The 24253-nt window shown below is 40.4% G+C and overlaps 3 protein-coding genes and 1 long non-coding RNA gene across 4 annotated transcripts; 1 reads left to right on the top strand and 3 right to left on the bottom strand.

The window, feature by feature from the left end:
• Positions 1 to 438: 438 nt before the first annotated feature.
• cyp27c1 (cytochrome P450, family 27, subfamily C, polypeptide 1) lies at positions 439 to 9050 on the bottom strand. The gene is made up of 9 exons (XM_003445726.5): positions 8592 to 9050; positions 7190 to 7380; positions 6675 to 6874; positions 6138 to 6347; positions 5403 to 5566; positions 3095 to 3261; positions 2902 to 2980; positions 2474 to 2677; positions 439 to 1507 (listed from the first exon to the last, which is right to left on the bottom strand). The coding sequence occupies exons 1-9, from the start codon at positions 8880 to 8882 to the stop codon at positions 1370 to 1372; spliced, it is 1644 nt and encodes a 547-aa protein (XP_003445774.2). The 5' UTR covers positions 8883 to 9050; the 3' UTR covers positions 439 to 1369.
• A 1387-nt stretch (positions 9051 to 10437) lies between these two features.
• Positions 10438 to 18258, bottom strand: ercc3 (excision repair cross-complementation group 3). Its single transcript, XM_003445727.5, has 15 exons — positions 18071 to 18258; positions 17547 to 17746; positions 17177 to 17413; positions 17017 to 17066; positions 16796 to 16931; positions 16493 to 16663; positions 15949 to 16153; positions 15449 to 15763; positions 15127 to 15311; positions 14345 to 14547; positions 14169 to 14265; positions 13196 to 13313; positions 12994 to 13112; positions 11456 to 11605; positions 10438 to 11111 (listed from the first exon to the last, which is right to left on the bottom strand). Exons 1-15 carry the CDS (start codon positions 18096 to 18098, stop codon positions 10974 to 10976), a joined length of 2352 nt encoding a protein of 783 aa, XP_003445775.1. The 5' UTR covers positions 18099 to 18258; the 3' UTR covers positions 10438 to 10973.
• Positions 18259 to 18615: 357 nt separating this feature from the next.
• Positions 18616 to 20950, top strand: gpalpp1 (GPALPP motifs containing 1). The gene is made up of 7 exons (XM_003445787.5): positions 18616 to 18816; positions 18933 to 19059; positions 19139 to 19219; positions 19328 to 19577; positions 19754 to 19918; positions 20001 to 20102; positions 20207 to 20950. The coding sequence occupies exons 1-7, from the start codon at positions 18732 to 18734 to the stop codon at positions 20423 to 20425; spliced, it is 1029 nt and encodes a 342-aa protein (XP_003445835.1). The 5' UTR covers positions 18616 to 18731; the 3' UTR covers positions 20426 to 20950.
• On the bottom strand, positions 20654 to 21287 carry LOC112846150 (uncharacterized). Its single transcript, XR_003218994.1, has 2 exons — positions 21166 to 21287; positions 20654 to 21128 (listed from the first exon to the last, which is right to left on the bottom strand). It is a non-coding gene; the product is annotated as an uncharacterized LOC112846150 (long non-coding RNA).
• Between the last annotated feature and the right edge of the window lie 2966 nt (positions 21288 to 24253).

Below are 24253 nucleotides of genomic sequence, written 5' to 3'. Positions count from 1 at the left end.
TAAAGACTTTGATTAAAAAAAGCTTGCAAATACTAGTGGATGTCACAGAAACAAATGATTTTGGTCAGTACTTTTAATTTAGGGCAGCTGTTTGGTTGGGTGGTGGCCTAAAAAAATTGTAAAACACTAAATGTGTGCAAACATGAATACATGGCTGTAGTATATAGAGTCATAGTTATTAGTCATATCAGTCATTCAATGCGAACTAGCAGCTTTTACATGTTCTTTAAAAACTGCAGTGAAAAAGCTCCATTTAATCATTTCTTGTTTTGTTTCTATAAAATAAAAGATGAAACCCTGAAGTGTTTGTATATTAAAATATTGCCCAAAACAACAACACGGTTTATTGTAATAAATCATTTTATTGTTTCCCAGTTTCACTGGAACTACAAAACAAACAAAAATACAGAGGCAAAAAAGCAGATAAAAATTAAAGTGTTTTTTCTTCATTGCCAACCAGTGAGATTCTTCACGCTGACGCACGCAAACAACTTGCCTCTCTCCTTTCCAACAAACTGTACTGTAACATACCTTTTTCCATCTCTAAAACAAGCAAAAACAACAAATACCAACAATAAAACATATGCTAGTGAGTACTTTCTCACAAATAGCAAACAAACCAAAAATTCTAACCACATTCTTTGATCCAAACACTGAAAAAACATATGCAGTGGATTGATTAATGGAAAATGCGTACTTTCATTCATTGCTTGTAGCTCATGAGTGGTTCAACTAGTTGCCATGTTTTAAAAAAACGTAATGTATTTTAAACCATTTCTTGTCTGTACTTCAGAGATATACAGTACACAGATTAAAGTCATGTAATGCCTTTTCGGTAAATGAATGCACTTATTCACTAGAAAGGAAAGCAAAAAAAAGGACGCTAGTTTAAAGGAAAAAAAATTAACAAAATTTGGTTCATATAACAATCTTTGAGTAAAGCTTGTTATAAACAGCTAAGCTCATTTTCAGTACATTCACAGCTGCCCTAGCTCAAACTCAGAGGAAACAGAATGTCTACATGCATTAATATTCGTACCCACATCACATGCATACATGCACAATAGTGTAAGAGGCTCGAGTCAGAATATGTAGAGATTTTTATAGAGATTTAATTTAAGTTTAAATTTTTCCATATTTAACTGAATCATGAAAGTAGTAACAATTAAAAAAGCAATAAAATGTGGATTTTCACTAAGTCTAAATGTTATTCTTACAGTTCATATTTGTTTGGATTTGTGTCCTAGTCACTAATGAACACATTTCATTCCTGAGTAAAACCTCAGTCTCAGCTCAGAATATAAAATATAGGAGTGGAGAGTGTGTCTAAAAGCAAAGTGTTTAAAAACTTCCAACAGTACAGCGGACCTCATGGAGAAGAGAGTGCGTCCACTTCCCGGTCGATGAACTGCAGGTGGATGGGGGCACCAGGGCAAAGCAGGCCGTGGGTTTTGGCTTTGACGTCGGCAGTGAGAGGAGAAAGGCAGATGTGGAACTTCTGCATGAGCTGCACAGCAAGCAAAAAGACAAAAAACAGACATCAAAGTTAGCTTATTTTATTAGTCACATTATCCATGAGTACACTTTTATGTAGAACCATGAAAATAAGAGGATAATCATTTTAAAAAATAAATTAAAAAAAAAACAGGGAATATGACGTGTGTGATATAGAGAAGTGAAGGATGAATCATCTTTCGACAAACTCCTCAGTAGTTCTGAGGAAGCGGAGGCCAGACTAAATGATATTGCATTTTTTTGTGCTCAATGATGATTCAAATTTTCCACAAGTGTCTTGACAAAGCTTTGCATTATTCTGATTTTGCATCAGAAATTACTGTTTGTGTTCAGACTGTCTCAAGACACTTGGAAAATACAATATGGAGCAACAGTATGATACATTAAATATTGGCAGTTTGGTTTCATTTCCCCCTGTGCTGTTGTCACAGCACAAGCCTGAGAGCAAGAGAGAAATGCTAAAGACAGCTGGGTTTCTGTAGGTTTAAATAAATATATAAAATGGCATTTAAGATATTTCCATGGCTTTAAAAGCAAAAAAACTAAAATAAATAAATAAAATGTGCAACATATTTATTACTTTCAACAAGCGTAACCAAGCATTTAATGTAGTGTTTTTCCATATCCATCCATATTGTACTTACCAATTAAATTAACATTATTTTACAAAAATATATTTTTTTATTATTACAGAAGACAATACACAAGCTCACATGCGACATGCTAGCTAAGTGTGCTCAGGTAAGGTGTTGAGGTTGCATTAGTGGTTATGGGATCTGTGTTTTGTTATAGGTTGCAGTACACATCTTTTCCCACTCAAAAAAATTAAAAGCAAGCATTAAGGCCCGACAAATAGTCTTTGAAATCTTTTTGTATCCCAGACTTTTTAAAACCTTTTTGAGGACCCTGGACATTTTTTAAATGAAAGTGTAGCACCACAAGCAGAGTAATCTCTTACCCTTATGAGCGCTAAATGCATCTCCAACTCTGCAATTCTCCTCCCAATGCAGCTCCTGATGCCATAGCCAAAGGGAATGGAGCCAAAGTTGTCGACACGATCTGTGGTATCTTTTCGTATCCAGCGATCTGGTTGAAAGTCTAAAGGCTCAGAAAAGTTCTCTTCTTCCAGAGATGTGGAGTAGTGGCACAGGGCCAACTGAGTCTATTAAAAAAGAGAGAGAGAGAGAGAAAGGGGAAGAATGTTGGTTGTGTAATGAAAACAGCTGGGCTATTGTACATGGGTCCATACATGAGGGAGGAACAGAGAAATGCCTGAGTAATGGGGTATCATGTTACATCTGGTTTGACTATAATGTTTTAGCCAATTCTTATTGTCACACTTTCTTGTGCCCATGTGAGCTGTGGAAATGTGACCATCACACTTACTCCTTTGGGGATGAAATATCCACCAACTACCAAGTCATCCTGGGTAATCCGTCCATTGCCTGGAAGAACTGGAAACAGCCTGATGACAGGGTGGGACATACAAAGACTGTTATTCACACAAAGACTGGTGTACATTGGTATTATAGCAATCTTTTCAAAGTCTTAATCTAGGATAAACATAATACATACTGACCTGAGAGTCTCTTTGACCAGCCCTCTGATGAGCGGCAGGTTAGAGACATCCTCGGCTGTGGCGACTGCTCCAGGTTCCAGAGTCTTTTTAATTTCTGTATGGATTTGCTGCTGTACGTGAGGGTGTCGTGCTAACAGGTAACAGGCCCATGACAGGGTAAAGGATGTCTAGAACGGAAAAAGGTAAATTTAATTTTTAAAATATGCTTACACATTGAGCATTTCATGAATATTGTACTAGTGTTTTTATTTTGGGTTTTTGTATTTTTGGCTATATTGTTTCTTTCCTTGATGCTCTGCAGCAGAGTTGACTGCAGTGCAAGCTGATATAAGAGTTTCTATAATGTTGCGTAAGTGCAGAGAAGCAGCAAGGGAATCGGAGGGAGAAGCGGCCCAATTCCAAATGCTGGGCAAATGCTCAAGATCCCTCCACCAGCTGCACTCCCAACAATTTTCTCCCGTGTCTTACACCACTCACCCATCTGATCCATTCTTATCCCACTGTACCTTGATTAAATGACCTCAATTGGCATTATAGTAAGGCGTTTCAAACAATTGCAGCAAGAAAAATGAAAATGTGACTGAGATTATTACCAGATTGCACAAACAGAAATCCAATCCAAACAAGTTTAGCCTTGCACTATTTTTAACATTTCCATTGTGTTCTTGGCCAATCCTTCTGTTCATCTCACATCACAATGGGCTCCTTCTGCTAACGCTTTCCAGACTTCTTGCATTTTCACTTTAGCAATTTTTTTTCCTCCAGGTCATCCTTTATTGCCAAATCACTCTAATTACTCATGAGTTATCTGATCACTTGGCCCTACTTCCTGTTTCCGACTTGTATCTACTGACATTTTATTTTAGTGAGCTGGGCAGTTGACCAAATGATATGAAAATGTCATGTGTCACTTTTCCTAAATTTACATCTTCTCATTTGTTTAATGAGGGTCTTCCTTGTTGATCCAGCCCACTCCGTCTCCATCCACCCCCAGTGCATTTCTGTGCTCAGCCCTGGTTTTGTCATGACTCTAAAGGCCAATCTAAGGTTAGTGTCTCCCTGTGGACCAACTAATATACCCTCCTTATATACCCTGCCATTCTTTTTTGTTGTTGTTCCTTTCCACTGCTCTTGCATTCTCCCCTCCCTCTTTCCATGCAACCAACATGCTCTTAATCAGCCCCAGCTGGCACAGACACTGGCAACTCCTCAGCTGCAGCCTGAGAGGAATCATATGACAAAGGCTCCTCCAAGCAAAGTTTTCAAAAGGCTGAGGCCTCTCCCCCATCCATTCCCTCCATCTTCCCCTTATTTTCCAACATCCATCTCACACCCTGCTCCCTTGTCTTCCTCAGTATTATGCCATCCACCCCATCCTCCCCCCTTACTTCCACCCAGCCCCTTATTCTCCCCCCTGGTCTCACCTCTGCCCACTCTGTGCTATAACTCTGGCTGTGGCTAATGTGACTTGACAGCTCTTGTGTGTACCAACTAAAGGCAAAATGCACCATGGGGTCAGGTAATGGCTCAGCTTAGTGCACCCCCTACCAGGACATGCCTGATTCAACAAGTTCACCAAAACACACACACACCCTTTTATCCCGTGGCCCCAAGTTCCACACAAAACACTCTACCCCGTTATTCTTATTAATATGACAGGACCCCAAACAAATTAGGCAATAACTAGGAACATGTGCACGAGGCGCGTATACAGTTGCAAATGCATGTACACCAACACTACTACAGCGAGGTGGAAAATCAGTGGAAAATCCCTCCTTCCTGTGTCCCAACTTCTGTATTCTTTAGCCTGCCAATAAAAGATTAATGTTACCCCCCCACAGTGGTCCATGGATGACATTAAACCCACAGCCTTAATTATTTGCAAGTGCATACAACAAGTTCTAATGTTGAAACATGAACACACAACACAGATGTCTGCCTTAGTTATAAAAAAAAGAAAAAGACAAAAGACCCCCTGTGCTGACTGAACAGACACAGACAAATGACAAGAAACTAAATCTGAGTGAGAACGAGTTTGTCAGTGGGAAACTGTGTAACCCCCCGATACACTACTCTGACCTGACGCTGGCACAGCTTCACAGGCATGGACACGGCGCCAGAAACCCAACCTTTGAAACTCAACACTGACTCTGACACTCACACACACATGCAAACACACACACACACACACACACACACGTACAACTCCCAACCCCTCCGCCTCATCCTGAAGCCACACTCACTGCATCTTCGTATACATCGAACCCTTCTCTGCACAGTGTTCATCACAACACAGACACACACGCACCGTGTCGACCCCAGCCAGCAGCATCTCTGTTACGTTAGCGTAGATCTCCTCGACGCTCATCTCCCTGGTAACGAGCATGTGTGTGAGCAGTCCTCCCTTCACCTCCTCTCCCCGCTCCAGCTGGGCCTTGATCTCCGAGAACCTCTTATCAACGTGAACAATGCCTGGGATTAATGAGGGATAGAGAAGGTGATATGAATGAAAAAAAAAATGAGGGTCGTTGTGAAGGAAGGTAGTGAAGGGAAAGCAAGAGAAAAAGGAGTAGGTTATGTAAGAGATGGACCTACATACTCTCACTATCCAATGGTACAGCAGTGGAGATTTAAATGCAAATCAACATCAACATTCCCTTCTATTGAGCACTACCGGTTTCAAGCTCTACTACTTGGCGCTTTAATAAAGAAAGCATTAGCCAAATGGGAAAGCTAAAAAAAACCAAGATCTTTCTAAAAGTTCTGGCATGAAGGCAGAACTTGATTAACAGCCTTTGTGGTCACTCACTAAAAAGAAATTGAAGTCTTAGACAAGAGTACCACAAGTCTTAGCATAAATTAGGCCTGGATATACTTAGGAAATCTCTCCTTCCTGTGTTCCAGTATCCTTTTTTTGTAGTAAGAAATTACTGGCTTACCATCTTCTGGACTAAAGCACTGTCCAGGCAGTTCAGCAGAGCATACAAGTATGAAACTAAACTGCGTCTTCTTTGATCACAATTTCAAGCTGTAAACCACTTACTGAATTTGAAAAGACCATCCCAGGACAGACAGAACTCCTCCCATGGTTTGGGGATGATGGGTCGGAGCCACTTGGGGATAGCTCCAGCATACATGGTCATCTTGAAGGAGCTGAACATGAGGTTCAGTGCAGCGATGTAGTCCTGGGTTTTCTGGGGAATGTTATTTTCCAAACATCCTAGTCTGCATTCGTACAAAATAGCGGCCACGCCTGTAAAAACGAAGGTAAGGGAGAGGGAATGTTACCAATCTAAGATGTTTAACACTGGCATCCATCAGTGGCTTTGACTTTTCAGCACATGGCCACTTTAATAACTTTCTATGGAAAATTGGTGACTAAATTTTAGAGAAGTGAATAACGTGGTTCATAGATTTCTCCCTTGGTTACCTCTTTGTAGCCATTTTTCTGTTATTTCAGTTGGTCTCATTGATTTTCTTTCCTGCCATCTATGCTTCACCTGCACTAACCCACTTATAAATCCTTTTTGACCAACTGGTATTTGCTTCACAGCCAATAATCTACAGACTTGGTACCCACCTTCCATGGCATATTTGAAGAAGAGGTCATTCACATTGAGGACAGTTGCTCTGTCTGGCTGCTGGGTGCGCAGACTGTAGACCCTCTGGATGAGGTCGTCCACCACGCTGTTTACATCATCAGAGAAGACTGCGACATCACGGGGTCGCATGATGAGCTGCCTGAGCACGCTCCGCATCTTCAGCCAGTCTTCTCCCTCACTGGAAAACAAGATACAAAATGATTGTTAAAATTCCCTTGTATTCATTTATTTTGAGTCATTCAGAGACATATAGGGGGAAATAATTCTCATTTTGAATATTAAAGGATGTTGCTGTTGGAAAAACTGCAAGTTCTGATGCTTTTTGGATGCTAAAATGGACTACTGAGTAGTAAAGGGAAGTGAAACGCTCATGGACATTTAGGAGATACGTTAAGTGACAGGTTATGGAAATCTGATCAACACATCTGCTCGGATCAAGGTATTATTTCCTGAGGTTGTCAGATTCATAGTTTGAACACTGAAGGGGACTCACGCTGAGATGAGCCCAGTGGCCCGTCCTCTCATGTCTCTGTACTCCTTCCAGGAATCCATGTTAGCCCTCTGAGGGGCCACCCCCTCTGCCCTCAGCACCTGAGCCACCATGTCACGATCTGCAATGGAGACCACCATCTGGGGCCCAAAACGAGACTTGAAGATCTTTCCATACTTCTTCCGGTGCTCCAACTAGAAAGCAACAGTGACAATCAATTTTTTTTAGAGGTATTTTTAAATTACTTTACTAATAAATTTCAGCACTGAATTTATTTTACTGCTGTCATGTCATAACGGAGTCATGAGTACGTCATTATTTGTTGTTCTGATTATTTTAAAGACCTTTTATGTATAATACTGTTACAGTTAAGCAGTTTTGTGTGGCAGTGGCACACACAAAACTGGGATAGGGTCCACTCGGTCTGGTAGAGCTGCTCCCTAACAATGGCATCGTCTAAATCCTAGTTTAGATGGCAACAAAGAAATGTGTTTGTGGTCAAGAGTGTAGCAGCACGATTCAAATAATTAAAAAACAAAACTAAGTTGCAGACCAAAGGCTCTGTAACAACTGCATATGCTGCATCCGAAAGACGACACTTAATTAAGATTTCATTTATGCTGCCGCGGTTATGCCGTTTGCGGAGGTATTCTGTCCACGGACAGCGCACGGAGAGGGGTTTCGAACAAACGTAAACATGCTCCCCTGACCTCCAAAATCACAGCTGCCCGGCGCTGGACGTGGAGGACGCCGTGCCTCGGTTGGTTGGTTGATAAGTGGGCTGAATGGGGAATGAGAGTAACGCGAGTATAATAATAATAATAATAATAATAATAATAATAATTAAATAAAAGCAAAATAAAAACAAAATTCAGCATGAAAAGTATGTACAGTGGATTTTCACGTTTAATTATTTTTTACACTCGGTTTCACTTCAGCTCTTTGTGAGTTAAAACTATCCCATCACTTTTTTCTGGGTCAGGCCGATGGACCGACCGGTCGTGCCAGACTGCCCCCATCTGCTGGCAAAGTCTCTCTTAAGGTAGACGGACAGTCTGAAGCTGCCCACGGACTGCCAATGGAATGCCAGCGCGCTTTCACTCGCGACCACGACTGAACCATAATTTACCCCCGATTATTTCAACCAAATGGGGGGCAAATTATGGTTGGCAGTAATGTGGGGTAGCTCATCACAGCTCAGTAGGACGATTACAAAACTCTCGCCTTGTACCGGAAGGTCGACCAGTGACCGGACTCCTGGTGCGCTTTTAAGCTACAGTGCCATTTTACGCATAGGTGACAAATTTGGCTGAGCACTGAGAATACGAGGCTAAGACATTTTTTATTTATTTTGTTAACCTATGAAAAAAGAACAAAATGAAGCATAAATATTGAGCACCATTACCTGAATTTCATGGATTCTGCCAAACCCGTCCTTCCAAAAGAACTCGATCAAGTTGGACAGGGTGTTCGGTCCGGGCATGTCGTTCAGGGTCTTGATTTGAGTTTTGTCGCTGACCTCCTCCGGTTTGATCATCCTGTTGGGCATGGTCTCTTCTTCTGTTGCAGAGATCCCCAAAGCCTCGCTGGCTGCTGACTTGTGTAAGGAGCGCACAACGTAGAACAGCTGCTTATTCAACTGGTCGCTCTGAAAGTTCTTCCAACATATCTTCGTGAAATTATTCAAGACTGCCATTGTTGAGATGGGGTTTTTTTCCGCCTTTGCGTAACCGAGAACTATGTGTGATGAAAACTTTTGCAAAGTCTTTTTTTTAACTTCACATCTGCAGAAAATGTATGCTCCTATCTCGTGCAAACACAACACTCCCTGTGTGGTAGTGAAATGTTAGATAGAGACCGTATCGTGGATCGCTTTTAAATAGTTGCTTGTACAACCTCAGGAGAAGAGGATTGGACGATCGCCTCAAAAGAAGGGAGGGATAACTCTTTATTCGGAAATGGGCGCAGTACAACGTGCTAAAAGTTCGTTACATCACACCAATCAATCATCCTCTGTGACTGCGCACACCGCCTCCCCTCCCAGCGCAAGGGTGTGCGCGTCGCTCAGCCCCACACACACGTAAAATAATGTGATAGAAGCCACATGATTGCAGAAAATTCGTCTCAAATAAAGACTAAACCTCACGTACTGCTGATGTAAGCGCATTTGAGAGAGCCCCACAAATCATCAGCTGTTTACAAAAGTGTAAGCGCTTTGTGTTCAAGTCCAAAAGTTGCATTTAAAACAAAGAAAAATATGAGAAACTTTATATAACTTTGTGCAGACAGATTGCAAAAGTTGGACTTTACAGAGGCATGAGATTTATAGGTGTTTTTGCATTTGAAACCTGCAGGCAGGCTAAACCTTACAGAGAACACAAATGGTATATGAGTGCCAGGTGGCACTTGAGCAAATGGAAATAAAACGTTTACTTGGGTTACATTTTGAGCATTGATCTTATTCCCTGTAGTGTTTGCACCCTAAATTGTCACAGCTTTGAACATTTGATTAGTTCTCTGAGAAATTAAATGTTTAAAAACTTAGGAGCAACACTTATGCAGACTGTCCCTGCAATCACACGAGTTTCAGAATGAAGGACATAAATCTGGAGGCTTCGTATCTTGACGTTGTCTACGTGTGTGATTAATGTACAACAGTCAGATGGCCCATCCTCAGTTTTCTCAAGAGACACGTGGATTCCATTCTATCTAATTACTTTTCACTCTCTCCAAGCCAATAAGCCTTGGGTCAGCGGAGGTCACAAAACAGCGATTAAGACCATGCCAAAAACAGCCATTCAAGGCACACGTGTCCTGTGCTCCAGCAGAGGTTGGGTGGGCAGAGGTGGATATTTTCTCACAGTCGCTCCTTTCGCAGCTTAGACAAGGCATCAGGCTCTAGATGTTCTTTTTGGAATATCTTCAAGTCACCAACAAAGAAAGAATTACCCCCTCCTCTCCATGCCTGGCTTTTATCCAAACTGAGTTTTTTTTATTCCCTTTATTCATTCACAGAAGAAATCCTGGGGACATTGCTACACAATCATGAGTTAGTCAGATTAAATAATGTCTTCTGTAGCAAGTGGGTGCTATCGTGACCATTAATTGTTTTCAGAAGAGTATTCACTGGATTTCTTTAGGTTTACTAACTGATTTTGCATATCGTCCCGCTCCGTTTTGTACCAGCTTTGTCTGCTGTACAACACTGTGTATATTACTGCTAGTCTAAGGAGAATAAAAGTCCAAAAATATTCATTTTACAAAACATATTTAATATCATTTTACAGAAGAAACTGACATAAAACATATCAGTGTGGTTGGCTCTCAGGAGCAGCTTTATACACATTCTAGTTAACTTTACAAAAAGCTATGCTGTTAAACAGCATATGAGAGTTAGCTATAAAATAACAAACGTGTCCTCACGCAGGTCAAAGCAGCATTAGTCTAATTTTTTACCATTAGATAACCTGCCTTATCCAACAGTAAATAAGATGGTTTATTCATTTAGATGCCAAAAGACTAAGAGCTGATCTTTTGCTGCTTACAAAGCTAATATGATTTATACGTCATATGTAAGTAGCCATCAACTCTCATCCAATTTACAGACATTGAAAAGCTTTACCACTTAGTGACAGATTATCTCCGATCATTGCTCCATTCAGACGCGATGGTGTTCAGCTGAGCTTCAAACCTGCTCTTCAATCCATACGTTTGCCCCCCAGTTTTGTCTTACTGTTCCATTACAGCACAGAACGTTTTTAGGTATCAAGGTGTCAAGCACGTAGATCTACTTTCTGAAGCGCTTGAACAGTGGATGAACGCTCTTGCTCGCTGCAAGGGCTTTGCTGCTTCTGCTCTGATATTCCATGTAGATGGTGTCATCTGCTCCGGACATGGAGCTCATGGTGCCGGTTCGCCTTGAGAACTGATCAGGAAACAGAGAGAAAGAAGAAGTGAGAGTAATGAAATGTACAAAATATGCAAGTTACCACCAGCAGGGTTGGGGAGCACAGAGTAACTCATGACATAGTGCAAAAAAGAAAAAAGAAAATTAAAAAGATATTATAGTACAGCAAATCGGTGACCATTAAAGCATTACAATAGACAACAATACTTGTTTAGGGAAGAAGGGGTGGTGAACTTTCATTAACCTTCATTTGGTAGGCACATAAGGAGTGATTTAGAAGTGACTCTGCAGTGTCAATATTTTGTTGACCCTCCAAACATCCTTTCTCTATAAATGTCTTAACAGCTGGTGAAAGTCCTCACCTGAGGTCGTGTGCCCACCTCCCCTGCCACCACCTCCTCCTCGGCATCCATGTCAGAAGCAGCGAGGACCTTCTGAAGCAGCTGCTGTTGCTCATCTCTGCTGGAGAACATCAAGTCCTCTTCCTCCATACCTGCCAACTTTGTGATTACCTATCACAGAGGAGGAAGATCACCACTTAGAAATCCTATTTGCACATGAACAAGAATGAAAGGTGTCTCATGAATGAAATAAACATCATTAACATGGGTGGGGGGGTGTAATAACAGTTAAGAGACTGATTTTCAACTTTACTGTGAACCTTTCAGCTGCTGTAAGACTTTGCAGGCATTTTTCTTATCCAAATACAGTTCATTGAATGTGCCTCTAAAGCCAGAGAAGTTGTCTTTTCTTTCTTTGTTTTGTCCCTGTAAACAAACCTACTCTTGACTGCTCCCAGAATTGCTTTAAGGTCTTGGTTTTCAGTGTGTGTCTTGGAATTCTTCTCACAACATACACTACCAGACAGACAGGAAACAATGAAACCAAATTCTTTAAAATATGTAACATCAGGCTCAAACTTGTTTGGGCAAATTATAATCGAAAACTGCTACTATGAAAAAACAAAATGAAACTGAGACATTCAGATTTTGTTCCAAAAGTCAAAAATCTTCTTATAAGTGTAACTCTACTATAGTCAAATGAGATTTTTCACAATGCACATACCCAGTCAGATAGCAGTTTACATCCATTTTGTTCAGACTAAACCATGATATCATGATTTTGTCTCCTTAAATTGGATAAGCAGGAGAAAATAGATGGATAAGGGGATATTTGTGCCAAAGTTTGTCAAAATGGTCAAAATATGATCCACGAAATGTTTAGCAAATGTGTTTTCTGGCGCCACACAAATTATGTTAACCACAAAATTCTAATGAATTGTTACGGGAAACTTAAAAATGAGACAGGGATGGACATACCCTAATGGACCCTCTCACAATCGGGTGGCTTTTGTTTTGTCAGGCACAGCAGCTTTTTAGAAAACATCATGATTCATTCAATGATTATTTATTTTTTAGCTGCCATTTATGAATGCCCTTCCCCATAAACCCCAGGTCTTTGAAGGCCATGGCTTAAGAGGATAGAGAAGAGTGATCACTGAAGAAGGTTTTAGTAGGTTAAGTCTTTCATTGAGATGGGTAAAATCAAATTACAGGGACTTAACCACTTAACTACTTATTCGTGAGAGCTGTAGTTTTGAATATGCTTGGTCAAAGAATTCAAATTGATATCACGTTATGGAAATAAAACCCACAGCTTAATATATTTCAGAAACAGCTGCACTCACTAGATTCAGGAATCGGGTTTTTAAAAGTTAAGTGAAATAAACATTTACCAGCTGTGAGCGCTCATCCTCGCTGTAAACTATCTTTCAAGCTATAACAGTAAACTTCAACAGGTATGGATCATGACCTCCATGAAAAAAAATGTGCACTATGACCATGGTATAATTAATGATGCACAAATCATATGAGACCGTGTTGAGAAGTTAACAGCACACCTTAAAGCTGTATCCCTGGTCCACGAGAAACCTCTGCCTCTTGGTGGAGTAAGCCATTTCCTGGGTATCCTGGGAGACTAGTGAATAGAAGTATGCATTGTACTCCTCTGCCACCATTCCTAAAACGGCAGACAGGGACATTGAAATAAGTGATTTTGCTCACAGACACCGGAAGACAAAACGGTTAGATCAGCAAACAGACCTTTTTTGGCTCTTAAGACTCTCCCAAGCCTCTGGGCCTCCTGTCTGCGTGATCCACCATGGGACGAGATCTGGATCAGCACATTGGCTTCTGGCAAGTCAAACGAAGTGTCTCCAACCTGCAGAAGAATTCGCAAACATGCAATATCACCACTCTGTCACAGTACCAGCATGCATTTACTGTGTAATAAAAGGCAAAATCAAAGTGAGATTTCTCTCACACAAAGACCAAATGCAATGTGAATTATGTGTCAAAATACTTTTTGTAGCTATTGTTCATACATATCAGATGGAGAGAAGATTACTGATTATTGCCTTACTCAGGTAATTACTTCCAAATATTTATACGATTGGTTTTAAAAATTGGCAAAATGTTTCGAAAAACCGATTTTCTAATTTTTTCAATTTTTCTATGAGCCATGTGCTCGCAGAAAGACAGTTAATCCCCTGAAGCTCAAGCACACTTGGCTTATGCAGCAGGACTATAATTCCAAACACACCAGCAGGTCCACCTCTGAGTGGGTCAAACAAACAAAAAAACAAAATGAAGATTTTAAAGTGGCCTAGTCAAAATCCAAACCGGAATCCGATTGAGATGCTTTGGCAAGACCTTAAACAGGCCATTCATACTCAAAAACCCTCCAGTGTGACTGAATTAAAACAATTCTGCAAAGAAGAGTGGGACAAAATCCTCCATGTGAAATACTCATTGCCAGTTATCGCCAATGCTTAATTGCAAGTTTTGGTGCCAAGGGTGGCACAACCAGTTATTAGGTTTAGGGGGTAATTACCTTGCCCTGTTTAAAAAAGTAAGATAGTTTTCCTTCCTTTAATAAATGAAATCATAATTCAAAAACTTCAAAAAGTCAAGTAACTTTTATCTGATATTAAAATTTGCTTGATAATCTGAAACATGTAAGAAACCAGGAAGGGGGCCAATGCTTTTGCACAGCCCTGTAGACTGACTGGTTTACCTTTGAGATGAAAATGGTGTTGATCTTGGGGTTGTGTTTGAAGTTCTGTAAAATCTGCATTCGCTCCCCCTGAGAGGTCGGACCGTAGATGTAAGGCCTTGGGGAGAAAGTGAAAATTTGTTAAACAATTACAACCTGAAACACAGAAGGAGCTTCTCTTTTTGCCAGTAACTTACTTGTTGAGACGAATGGCATATTCCTTCAAGGCAAACACGTTATCAGCAAACACAATGATTTTGTCATTCCGTCGCTCATGGAAGCGAATGAGAAACTGGCAAGCACGGAACTTATTGGGATTCATCGTGTAAAGCAGGATCCGCTTCTTCGTCTTGATAGCAACGTACTCTCTGTAAAACTCCGGAGACATCGGGCACCACACCTGAAGAACAGACATGCCGGTCATATTGATGATGATACTCAAAGCATACTGTAACATGAATACAGTTAAAAGGCTTTACTTTTACATGTGAAGCTGCCTTAAAACATTTTGTTTTGAATTTGACAAGTGCAGGATTCAGTGCACGCTAATCAACAGTGACATCTGACATCACTCAATGTGCAGGGGAATAGATTGGCAAATTTGCACATCTTAAGCACATCATAAAGCTGCAATATAATTAAATACGAAAAAGACACTGTTGTTACCATCTTAAATTGAACTTTACCAGAAATAGTTTTATTAGTTTGTAAGATGAAATGGTTTATTCATTACTTTAGATTTTATTGCTTTATTAGTTACATAATGATAATTAAAATGAATTTTGAATTACATCGACCAGTTCTAAAAGATCATCAGTGTAAGCCTTCTGACACGAGACCAGAACCACAATGTATATGTCCATAATATCGCATTACGGATTCATCTATAAAGTGTACGCACAAAAAAAAAAGCTGTTTATTTATTACATCTATTTTATAATCTAATATCTTATTTCTATTGTTATACTGCAAGACTCACCTCTGCACACTGGACTTTAGCAATGTAGCCATTGTTCTGCAGTTCCATCCAGTTGGCCTCGTATAGCTTAGGCCCAATTAGGAAATTGAGATCCACAATCTTATCATCCTCTCTGACCAATGTGGCAGTGAGCCCAAGTTTGCAATGGGCCTGGACTATAGTCAGGACACGACGAAACATCCTTGCTACAGGCAAAGAAAGTTTTAAGTTAGGATGGAGACTAATCGCACCAAAATATTCTGTCTGGTTCACTGCATGTAAAAGAAATACTTATAAATATACGGATATATTTAGGATAACACAAAAAACAAAAACAACTCACCAGGGATAGTGTGAACTTCATCCAGTATGATGAGTCCCCACTCTTGGCTCCGCATCCACTCCATGACCCTTTCAGCTTCCCAGGACCGCTTGGTGGTGTGACCCAGCATAGAGTAGGTGCTGATGGCCACAGAGCAACCAATAGGCTTGTCCTTCGCATCAGAAGTGAAGCGGCAGATCTGAGAGTCGTCAATAGTGGACCACATCTTGAACTGGGACTTCCACTGCTCCACAGATACAGAGGAATTACCCAGCACCAAGCAGCGTTTGCGCACCGTGCAGGCCGCTGTCACCCCGACCAGGGATTTACCCGCTCCTGTAAAACAAAAATAGGATAAACATTATTGAGACACACGAGTGTCTTACACATAGGTTTGATGATATTAAAAGATAGTCTCAAGTGTCTTTTAGAGTATACTACAACACTGGAATTAAAATTAACGTCTTTATATATTATACTAAACATTGTCCTTTATGACAACAGTAAATCCACTGTCTCACCACATGGCAGCACAATGACTCCTGAGCGGGCGCGACCGTTTCCAAACATTTTGCGCAGACTCTTTTCCTGATAGGGCCTCAACACGGCCGTGGGCTTAAGGTCTATGTTGATGTCGGGGTTGACTGTGTCATTGCGGAAGTCGTACTCTGCCAGGAGGGGGTACTCCAGCTGAATACAACGCTTCTGCAGCTCTTCAATCATCTCCTGCACCACAATAAAAAAAGAACAGAGTAGAGTTTAGTGTGGGGATTTAAAATATTTCATTGGCTTTTTAAAGAAATGATCTTACTTTGTTAAAATGAAGTCATGAAACATAAGCTATTATTGATCAAGGGAAAAGCAGTTCCCAAACTTCGCCTTGTTTTATAACCTAATGATTGACTTACTTCTGATGATTTGGGGACCAATAGCAAAAATTAAAACACCAACACTGTTGCAAGAAAATAAGTTTAAATCTGTATGTTTAAAAGCTTTAAATATGTGCCCGCAATAATATTAAGTATGTGGCAGTGTTACAGGAAAAGAAAATAATCAGGTGTGTACCTGGCGAATTTCAAAGGACACCGTCTGAGTCTCCTCTTCCTCCTCTTCTTCTTTATCCATCTGCTCATAGTAGCTGAAGATGTCCTCAGGGACCTGCTGGGTTGAGGTTTCCCCATCGCTGGGCTGCTGTGAGCTGGAAGTGCCTTCTTTTTCTTGAACAGACTTAGAAATCTGTCAGAAAGAGGAACTTAAATTCAAATATGTGATTGATCAGAGAAACATATGATTATAAAAAGACAGTCTTTTTTATTAGTGCTATTTTACACATTAGTTTGAGCTTAAAAAAAATGTTCATTTGCACACCGCTGACTTGCTGTGGATGACTTCAGTAATGAGCTCAGCATCGGTTCCATCTGCAGCACGGAGACGACATTCACGGATCACGTTGTCTTGCAGAAGTCGCTGGATCACATCAGGGAAGGCACTCTCAACAAAATACCTGAGCGTGGATTGCAATCGGAGCTTATGAAAAGTGCTAAGAGTGCTACTGATGCAAAGCGTGAAGAAACCATTTTTAAAATTACCTATTGTGCTTGAGCACCAGCTTGACTTTGCCGTAGCTCACTGTGCAGAGCTGAGAAGAAGAGAGAGATCAGATTTGCAAATCACGACAAAAAACAGTGCTTTCAGCAATGTTCAGCCTTTGGCAATATTCCTCAAAACACCAAATACTCCCAGTCAGACCTTTATGAACTGCACGATTCCATCAGGTACAGATGTCTTGCTGAGCTTCTGCAGGTACTCCACAATATCAGAGGTCTGGAGCCCCACACTGACAGCTGCATATAAGGAGTAGGCAGTTAGCTTGTACTCATGGATATGGTTAGGTCTGCATACTGGCTCTGCAATGGCCACCAAGAAATCCTGGGCATATTTATACACTGGAGAAAAAGCTTCCAGAAAGATGTGTCCATCTGGAGCCTGCAGGAGAGAAAGGAAACCGAAAAAACAAGATAAGAGAGAACTACAAAGATACATCTCGCACATAAAAGTGGAAGGACACCAAAGCTTTTTAATTTGAAGTGAGGAAATCAACAACCCAAGCACATCTTACCACCCAGAGCGGACGTGAGGAGTGATCATTTTTTAACAGCATCTGAGCACGGTAATCTTTGGCTCCATATTCATCTAGTTTTGTACTCGACTCGTCCACTTGTTTTCCTGCAGCAGCAGGTATGGCCTCTTGAGACTCGCTCCCCACCGCCTCTTCTTCATCATCTTCTTCCTCATAGAAACGCTTCTTGGACTTTTTCTCTGTTTCCCAGAAGATACAAATATGAGTATGCAACTATTCTTAGGCATAAAAAAAAAAAGGTTCACAAACGATCAGGCTGAAATAGGGGTGAATGTAACGATATGATAACTGAGGCAGAAAGTGTGGCTGCAAACGTGCTAATGTACTAGCTTCTACATCCTTGATCTAACGGTCTTTATCTGGAACTGTTAACCTTTACAAAAGCACAGAATAATTACTGGAAATGTTCAGAGTCCAAGAAGAAATGTACAATGCTTCTTATCACTCAGTTAGCTAGCTTAATGGCTAATTATATAGATCAAAACACAGGATTAGCAACGTACCCCGATCTCCTTTATCCCTTTTACCCATTTTAGCCGCTTTTAAATGGGTAATAGCTCAAACTAAGCCCGATATGACAGCATAACAACCAAATATCCTCCCGAAATTCTAAGACGAATTGACCGGTGTGGGTATGGCTGCTGGTGTTGCGCGTCAAACTCCTGCAGAAAACACTTCCGGTTTGAAATGTCAAAATAAAATCCTCTTCGTACAGTTAAAAACAACATGCGAAATTAACTGTTTTTTAGATGATATGAAAGATTTTTTAATACGTATTCTGAGATTTCTTGATGTCTCCTTTTCTGTGTTTGTATGTGTTTTTTTTGTTTTATTTTGTTTTGTTTGCAGAGATGTTACACAAAAAATACAATGTTGACTCAATATTGAACGACACAATTAAAAAACAATCTAGAAAAGTGTTTGATATCGAATAAATGACAGAAACGTTCATGTATTTCTGATTCATGTCCTCTCTAGGTTGATACCAATAAATTATTAATTAATTAATTTTTTTTTTTTTTAAAGCTAGCTACTCCGTGTTTACTTCCTCGTTCAAAGGTCAATCTGATTCTTACGGGTTTCCTCAATCTGTTGGAAGGTATCTGTTTGGTCTAACCAGAAATTGCTGCAGCTACGTGACTGATTTATTAACCAGAGTTGAATATGTCGTGTGATAAGCTAATTGGACCCGCTTTACCGCCGACGTTTAGAAAGGAGAGCCCTGAAGACTATGATTATGAAGACGAATGTAAGTGAAGCTATATGTTTACCACTCGTTTGCTTTGACTCCTGCATTCGTAGTGTTGTTGTCCGATTGTTTTGTTTTTATTGCGGTCTTTAGTTTTTCTTCTTTAAACTCTGCAGTGGTTGGCCCTGCTTTACCTCCCGGTTATAAACGGGGAGAACCGTCGAGCTCCTCTGATGAGAGTGAGCAGGAGGTAGCGGTGAAAAGAGTCAAAACAGGACACGCTGGTGAAGACAGAGCCGCAGAGTAGGTTCCCTGCTGAATTACAGCTCAAATACAGGAAATGTGTCGATAAACAAAACACTGACATATGTCTTCTGAACAGGGTGAGCACAGAAGACGATGATGGTTTCTTTGGACCAGCTCTGCCGCCGGGATTTAAGAAACGTCCAAGTTCACCAGATGTGTAAGCAAATTTATCTTATAAATTAAATCCTATAAAGAAAAAAAAACTGAGTGGAATCAATAAGCTGAGGATCATTATGAAAACTGTAACTTTACTTTGTTTTCTCAGGCCGCCTGTGCTGGGACCAGCTCTACCTCCTGGGTTTCATAGAGCACAATATGAAGACAATGATGGTGAAGATGCAGACAGTTGTCCAGGACCTGCCTTGCCTCCAGGCTACCAAGCCGAACCCTCCAGCAGCGAAGGAGAAGATGAGGATGTAATTGGACCTATGCCGGCCAACGGGCCGATTCAGGACACTATGGCTCAGGACATTGAGCGTAGAGCACAAAGGATGAAAGAGAAGCTGACAGGAGACGTAAGCCCTAATCCCAGACACTATACACTGTACAGTTCAATCAGCTTAATCCATGCATAAAAAGCCACAGAAAGACTAACTGCATTTTAAGGTGTTAGGATTTCTTCTTTCTCTGATCACCCTTTCAAAGTTTAGCTGTTTTTTGTTTTTTTTTCTTTGTGTGTGCATGTCAACAGGATGCTCCTGAGGTGCTGACCAGAGAAACATGGATGACTGAGCTCCCGCCAGAGCTGCAGCATATTGGCTTGGGGGCTCGAACTTTTAAGAAAAGGTCAGGTCCCGAAAAAGCTGACCGCTCAATTTGGACGGATACACCAGCAGACAGGGAGCGCAAAGCCAGGGTATTTAATGAAAACAGGTTTACTTTTTATTTGTTACATTTTTTCCCCTCTATCTCATTGGTCTGTTGGTCTTCGCCAATAGGAACGTCTTGAAGGAAAGAAGAAGGGTGAAGCAGAGAAAGACAGTGTCCCACATGTTTCTCACAAAGACTTGGAAATGGCAGAGAAAGTGTCTAAGTATAATGTAAGTGGTTGTACATCTCTTAAATGTTCCCGTTTAGCACAGTGTACATTTTTCTTCACATTAAGTTCAGGACTAAAATTTCTGTACATGTCACTAAATATTAGGAGTCTAAACGTGCTGAGTCTCTGATGAACCTTCACACAAAGAAGATGAAGGAGAAGGCAAAGGAGAAAGCCGACCAACCAGTCGAGAGGAGACCATTCGATCGTGACGCAGACCTGCAAGTGAACCGCTTTGATGAAGCACAGAAGCAGCGGCTGCTGAAGAAGTCTCAGGAACTGAACACACGGTTCTCCCACAGCAAGGAGCGAATGTTCCTCTAACACACTGAAAATGTCAAAAATGTGTAAAAATACATTTTCCTTTAGACTTCATAGAGTATGGTCTAAGCTTTGTTGGTCTATGAAACTGGAGTTTAACACACAATAGTTTGTGTAAATGACAGGATGCCATTGTTATAACAGATGTCTTAAAGTCATTCAATCTGTTATAAAACAGCAGCTATTTCAGCTTTTAGAGTTATAGAATAAATGAAAACAATTAAAATGTTCTTCCTGCAGAACGTCAGCTTATATTTTTAGATTGGACTGTGTTTGTACAGGTAACATCCAGATCAATTACATGTCTCTTGGTAAGTTTAGTTGCTATGAATGGTGTCAGCTCGAATGTCATTTTCAGTTTTGGTGTGCTGAAATTTTGTGTAAAACTCAGACTTTGTACTTAGGGATGGTAAAGGAGAGATGAGAAACCGTTTAGCCTAAGTGATTATGTGTGGTCATAATTAAAATGGGGGATAGTGCAGTATAATACTGGGTTAGATAATGTTTTATTTAATGCCGTTATACAAATATCTCCAGTCTTTTTTGGGCTACCTATTAAAGAGAGAAAAATACTTTCTCGCCAAGATTTAACTCGATTCAAAGTGCTTCATTTTTTTGGGCTCCTTAAACATTTTTCTGTGTTTTTTGTTTTGTTTGTTCTAAATGCAAAAAGTGAACATTTTAAACCTAACTGTCATTTTGGCATCTAGACATAAAAGGCTCAAATCCTTACATTAATGCACTCTACATCTGTGATTGATTCCTTTTAAGCTTTTTCTGAAACTATAAAATATGTTGTACTGCTATTGCAACTTTAAACTGTATATTAAACTTGTGAACTTTTATAAACTACAAACTTTTACAAAAACACTTTCTTGGCATGTTGTGTTTTTTTTTTGTTTGTTTGTTTGTTTTTTCCATTAACACGCCTATTTTTAGTAAGGAAGGTTTAAGTCATACGCTGTAGTGAAGGTTGTAAAAAACTGTGGCTCTTCAGAGTCACTATATATGCATATTTCATTTACGCATGTGTGTGGTGGTTGCATTGATTGAGATCCCAGTCATCATTTTAAGATATCTCAAGCAGAATGCAGGCGTGTGGCTCGTTAAAGTACGTATACACTCTCTGTAATAACATTAGGTAATTGGATGTAAGGAGAACGACTAATTTAACCAGCTAAGGCTAATGTTGCTTTCAATTTGCTTCAGATGTCTGAGCTGAGAGTGACGTCACTGCTGAGTTGAGCGTGTTCCAGCATTAAAGTTCGAAAAGCATGAAAACAGGATTTGTGTGACTTCTTAGCAACCGCAAAGTTAAGCCATTCATGCATTACTACAGTGTTTGCATCTTGTGGTTCTACGGTGTCATATAACTTGACAGGTTCAAGGCCTATTAACTTCTCATTAGTGATTGTGATTGACTATAGCTGGTAGTTTCTCTTAGCATATAAAGGATTTGTTTGACAGCACTTATTGGATTGACCAATACTCAGAATAATCAGACAGTCCAAGGAACTCTGTCAAGCTCCAAAGAGGACAATTGTACATTTACACAAGTAGGAACCATTTCTAAATACCTACAGATTCCAAGATCATCAGTTCAAAAGGCACACAGCTAGAGGCTGTTCGGTGTCAATCAGCTCTCTGAAATTATTTCTCTGCCTTCTCTGATGTGGACCCAACTCTGCCAACATTAGCTCAAACTGCCTCATTGACATCCTGAAATAAGAAAGCAGTTGTGATGCAGCTTCAATTTCTGGATCAAACCATGAAAATCTCCTTGGTGCTGCCTTTTCATGAAAACTGGATGAACCAACAATCTCGGTTTCTTCCTTTTCTTGTTTAGAAACATCAGGAAACATCAGGAATTTTGTGTTGTCTCTTTGCAATGCGTTAGGTGTGTAATAGCCTTTGTTCAGATATGTAACCATGTTGCCAAGGTCTGGAAGAAAACTGTCACACTCATGTGAGTAGAAATTGGTTAGGATGCTCCATGGAGGAACCATGGAGCCACCAAGGCTCAAGGCTGCCACACCCTATCACATGCTTCCTCTAGATCCACAAAGACACAGCACAGCTCATTCTCACCTTCTCTTTATTTGTCCATCATCAACTGTCGAAGCAAACATTGTATCTGATCGTGTTAAACAGTTAGGATGGCCACTGTCCTCCCTCCTAGACAGCACCACAGGTTTGGCATTAGGACCAAACACCTTTCCACTCTTCATCCTCTTCATAGCTGCCCTCACTTTCTCCTTATTAATCATCTGCACTTCCTGATTCACTATCTTCCATACATACTCCTTCTCTGGCTTTCTTAATTGATGAGCTCCTCAAAATACTCCTTTCATTCTCTCAGCACACTCCTTTCACTTGTTAATACATATCCATCTTATTTCGATCTCTACCCTTAACCATCCTAACCTGCTGCACATCCTTTCCAGCTCAAGCGCTCTGTCTAGCCAATCAATACAAGTCTCTTCTTTCTCTTTCCTTACTATCCAGGTTCACATGCAACTCACCATACAAGTCTTTTCCTGTGCCATCTCTTGCTTTTCTTGCATACACATTTGTCCATAAAAAGGGGGGGGAAAGAAAAAAGTTCAAAAGAAAAAGCAAAAGAAAAGGAACAAATTTGTATTGTCATTTTTCACAAAAGGCCAATAGACCATATAAAAATTAATAACAAAAATTGGGTAAATTGAATGGTTTATACTTATGTTTCAGACCGAATTACCCATTGACCTCAAGTGGGTTGGTCAGGGATAGCCAGCTGGCCAGATGTGGCCAGCAGGTTATACAATACACAGCTTCAGTCAAGTGTAATACAGATTGTTATTATTAAAGTGTTTTATACAACCAATGCTTCTAGTACAAGGAAACTGGCTGGCAGCTTGACAATTGCATTACTGTTCGGAGTCACGGTTATAAAGATGTAAACTTTTTATTTTGTTATTTGTATTCTTAGCTGTCAATACATCTATGACATATTTGCTATCTCAGGCTTTGCACTGACTACTGATTTATCATAAAAGCTATATACAAAAAACTGTCTAATGGGGATTTTGGTTAATTTAATCAGCATGTCATGCAGCTGGTTTACTTGCTATAGGACAGGAGAAGTTAGAGGGAAGCCCGCTAGCGAGCCGTTAGGTTTGCAGAGTCTGTCAACCCAGTGACGGAGTTTTTACCTAAACCTGCATCCTCAAAAATGCCCAGTTTTGTACCTGATGTGACTACTTTTTTCCCGCAGCACCAGGTATGGTCTCTTGATATTAAGCTCTCACCATTTCATAGTCTTCTTCCTCTTAGAAACACTACTTGGACTTCTTCATAACAGTATGGTACGGCAGCTGCACCAAGGCGGATAGAGTGAGGCTTCAGAGTGTGATCAAGACAGCACAAAAGATCATCGGCTGCCCTCTCCCCTCCCTGATGGACATTTATTCCTCCCGCTGTCTCAGCAGTGCAGCAAACATTATCAAGGACAGCTCCCACCCTGGTTTCAACATGTTCAGCCTGCTTCCCTCAGGGAAGCGCTACAGGTGCATCAGCACAAAAACCCACAGACTCAAAAACAGTTTCTTCCCCAAAGCCATAACCACCCTGAACTCACACATGCACCGATAACACAGCCCCCCCCCCCCAAATTTTTTTTTCTTCCCACTTCCTCTATGGACCACCACTGTGCAATACCAATCCTATGTGCAATAACCCAACTGTATATACACAACACTATTTATTACATATTATTTTTTTTTTAAACCGGCTTGTATATTTGTACATTTTATATATATATATATCTTTTTCCCTCTGTTAATACTGTCCATA

Source organism: Oreochromis niloticus, linkage group LG1 (genome assembly GCF_001858045.2).
Source record: "Oreochromis niloticus isolate F11D_XX linkage group LG1, O_niloticus_UMD_NMBU, whole genome shotgun sequence".
Taxonomy (NCBI): domain Eukaryota; kingdom Metazoa; phylum Chordata; class Actinopteri; order Cichliformes; family Cichlidae; genus Oreochromis; species Oreochromis niloticus.
This window is presented reverse-complemented; position numbering and strand designations above follow the sequence as displayed.

What these genes read in the sequence shown, in the direction of transcription:
- gpalpp1 (XM_003445787.5), top strand. Translation starts at nt 18,732, where the DNA reads ATGTCGTGTGATAAGCTAATTGGACCCGCTTTACCGCCGACGTTTAGA. An exon ending in CTATGATTATGAAGACGAAT is followed by an intron (nt 18,817 to 18,932) that starts GTAAGTGAAGCT and finishes TAAACTCTGCAG; the next exon opens with TGGTTGGCCCTGCTTTACCT. An exon ending in AAGAGAAGCTGACAGGAGAC is followed by an intron (nt 19,578 to 19,753) that starts GTAAGCCCTAAT and finishes GCATGTCAACAG; the next exon opens with GATGCTCCTGAGGTGCTGAC.
- ercc3 (XM_003445727.5), bottom strand. Translation starts at nt 18,098, where the DNA reads ATGGGTAAAAGGGATAAAGGAGATCGGG. An exon ending in CTGGTGCTCAAGCACAATAG is followed by an intron (nt 16,932 to 17,016) that starts GTAATTTTAAAA and finishes ATCCACGCTCAG; the next exon opens with GTATTTTGTTGAGAGTGCCT. An exon ending in AGTCTTAAGAGCCAAAAAAG is followed by an intron (nt 13,113 to 13,195) that starts GTCTGTTTGCTG and finishes CTGCCGTTTTAG; the next exon opens with GAATGGTGGCAGAGGAGTAC.
- cyp27c1 (XM_003445726.5), bottom strand. Translation starts at nt 8,882, where the DNA reads ATGGCAGTCTTGAATAATTTCACGAAGATATGTTGGAAGAACTTTCAG. An exon ending in CTTCAAATATGCCATGGAAG is followed by an intron (nt 6,348 to 6,674) that starts GTGGGTACCAAG and finishes TCGTTTTTACAG; the next exon opens with GCGTGGCCGCTATTTTGTAC. An exon ending in GGATGGTCTTTTCAAATTCA is followed by an intron (nt 5,567 to 6,137) that starts GTAAGTGGTTTA and finishes CATTAATCCCAG; the next exon opens with GCATTGTTCACGTTGATAAG.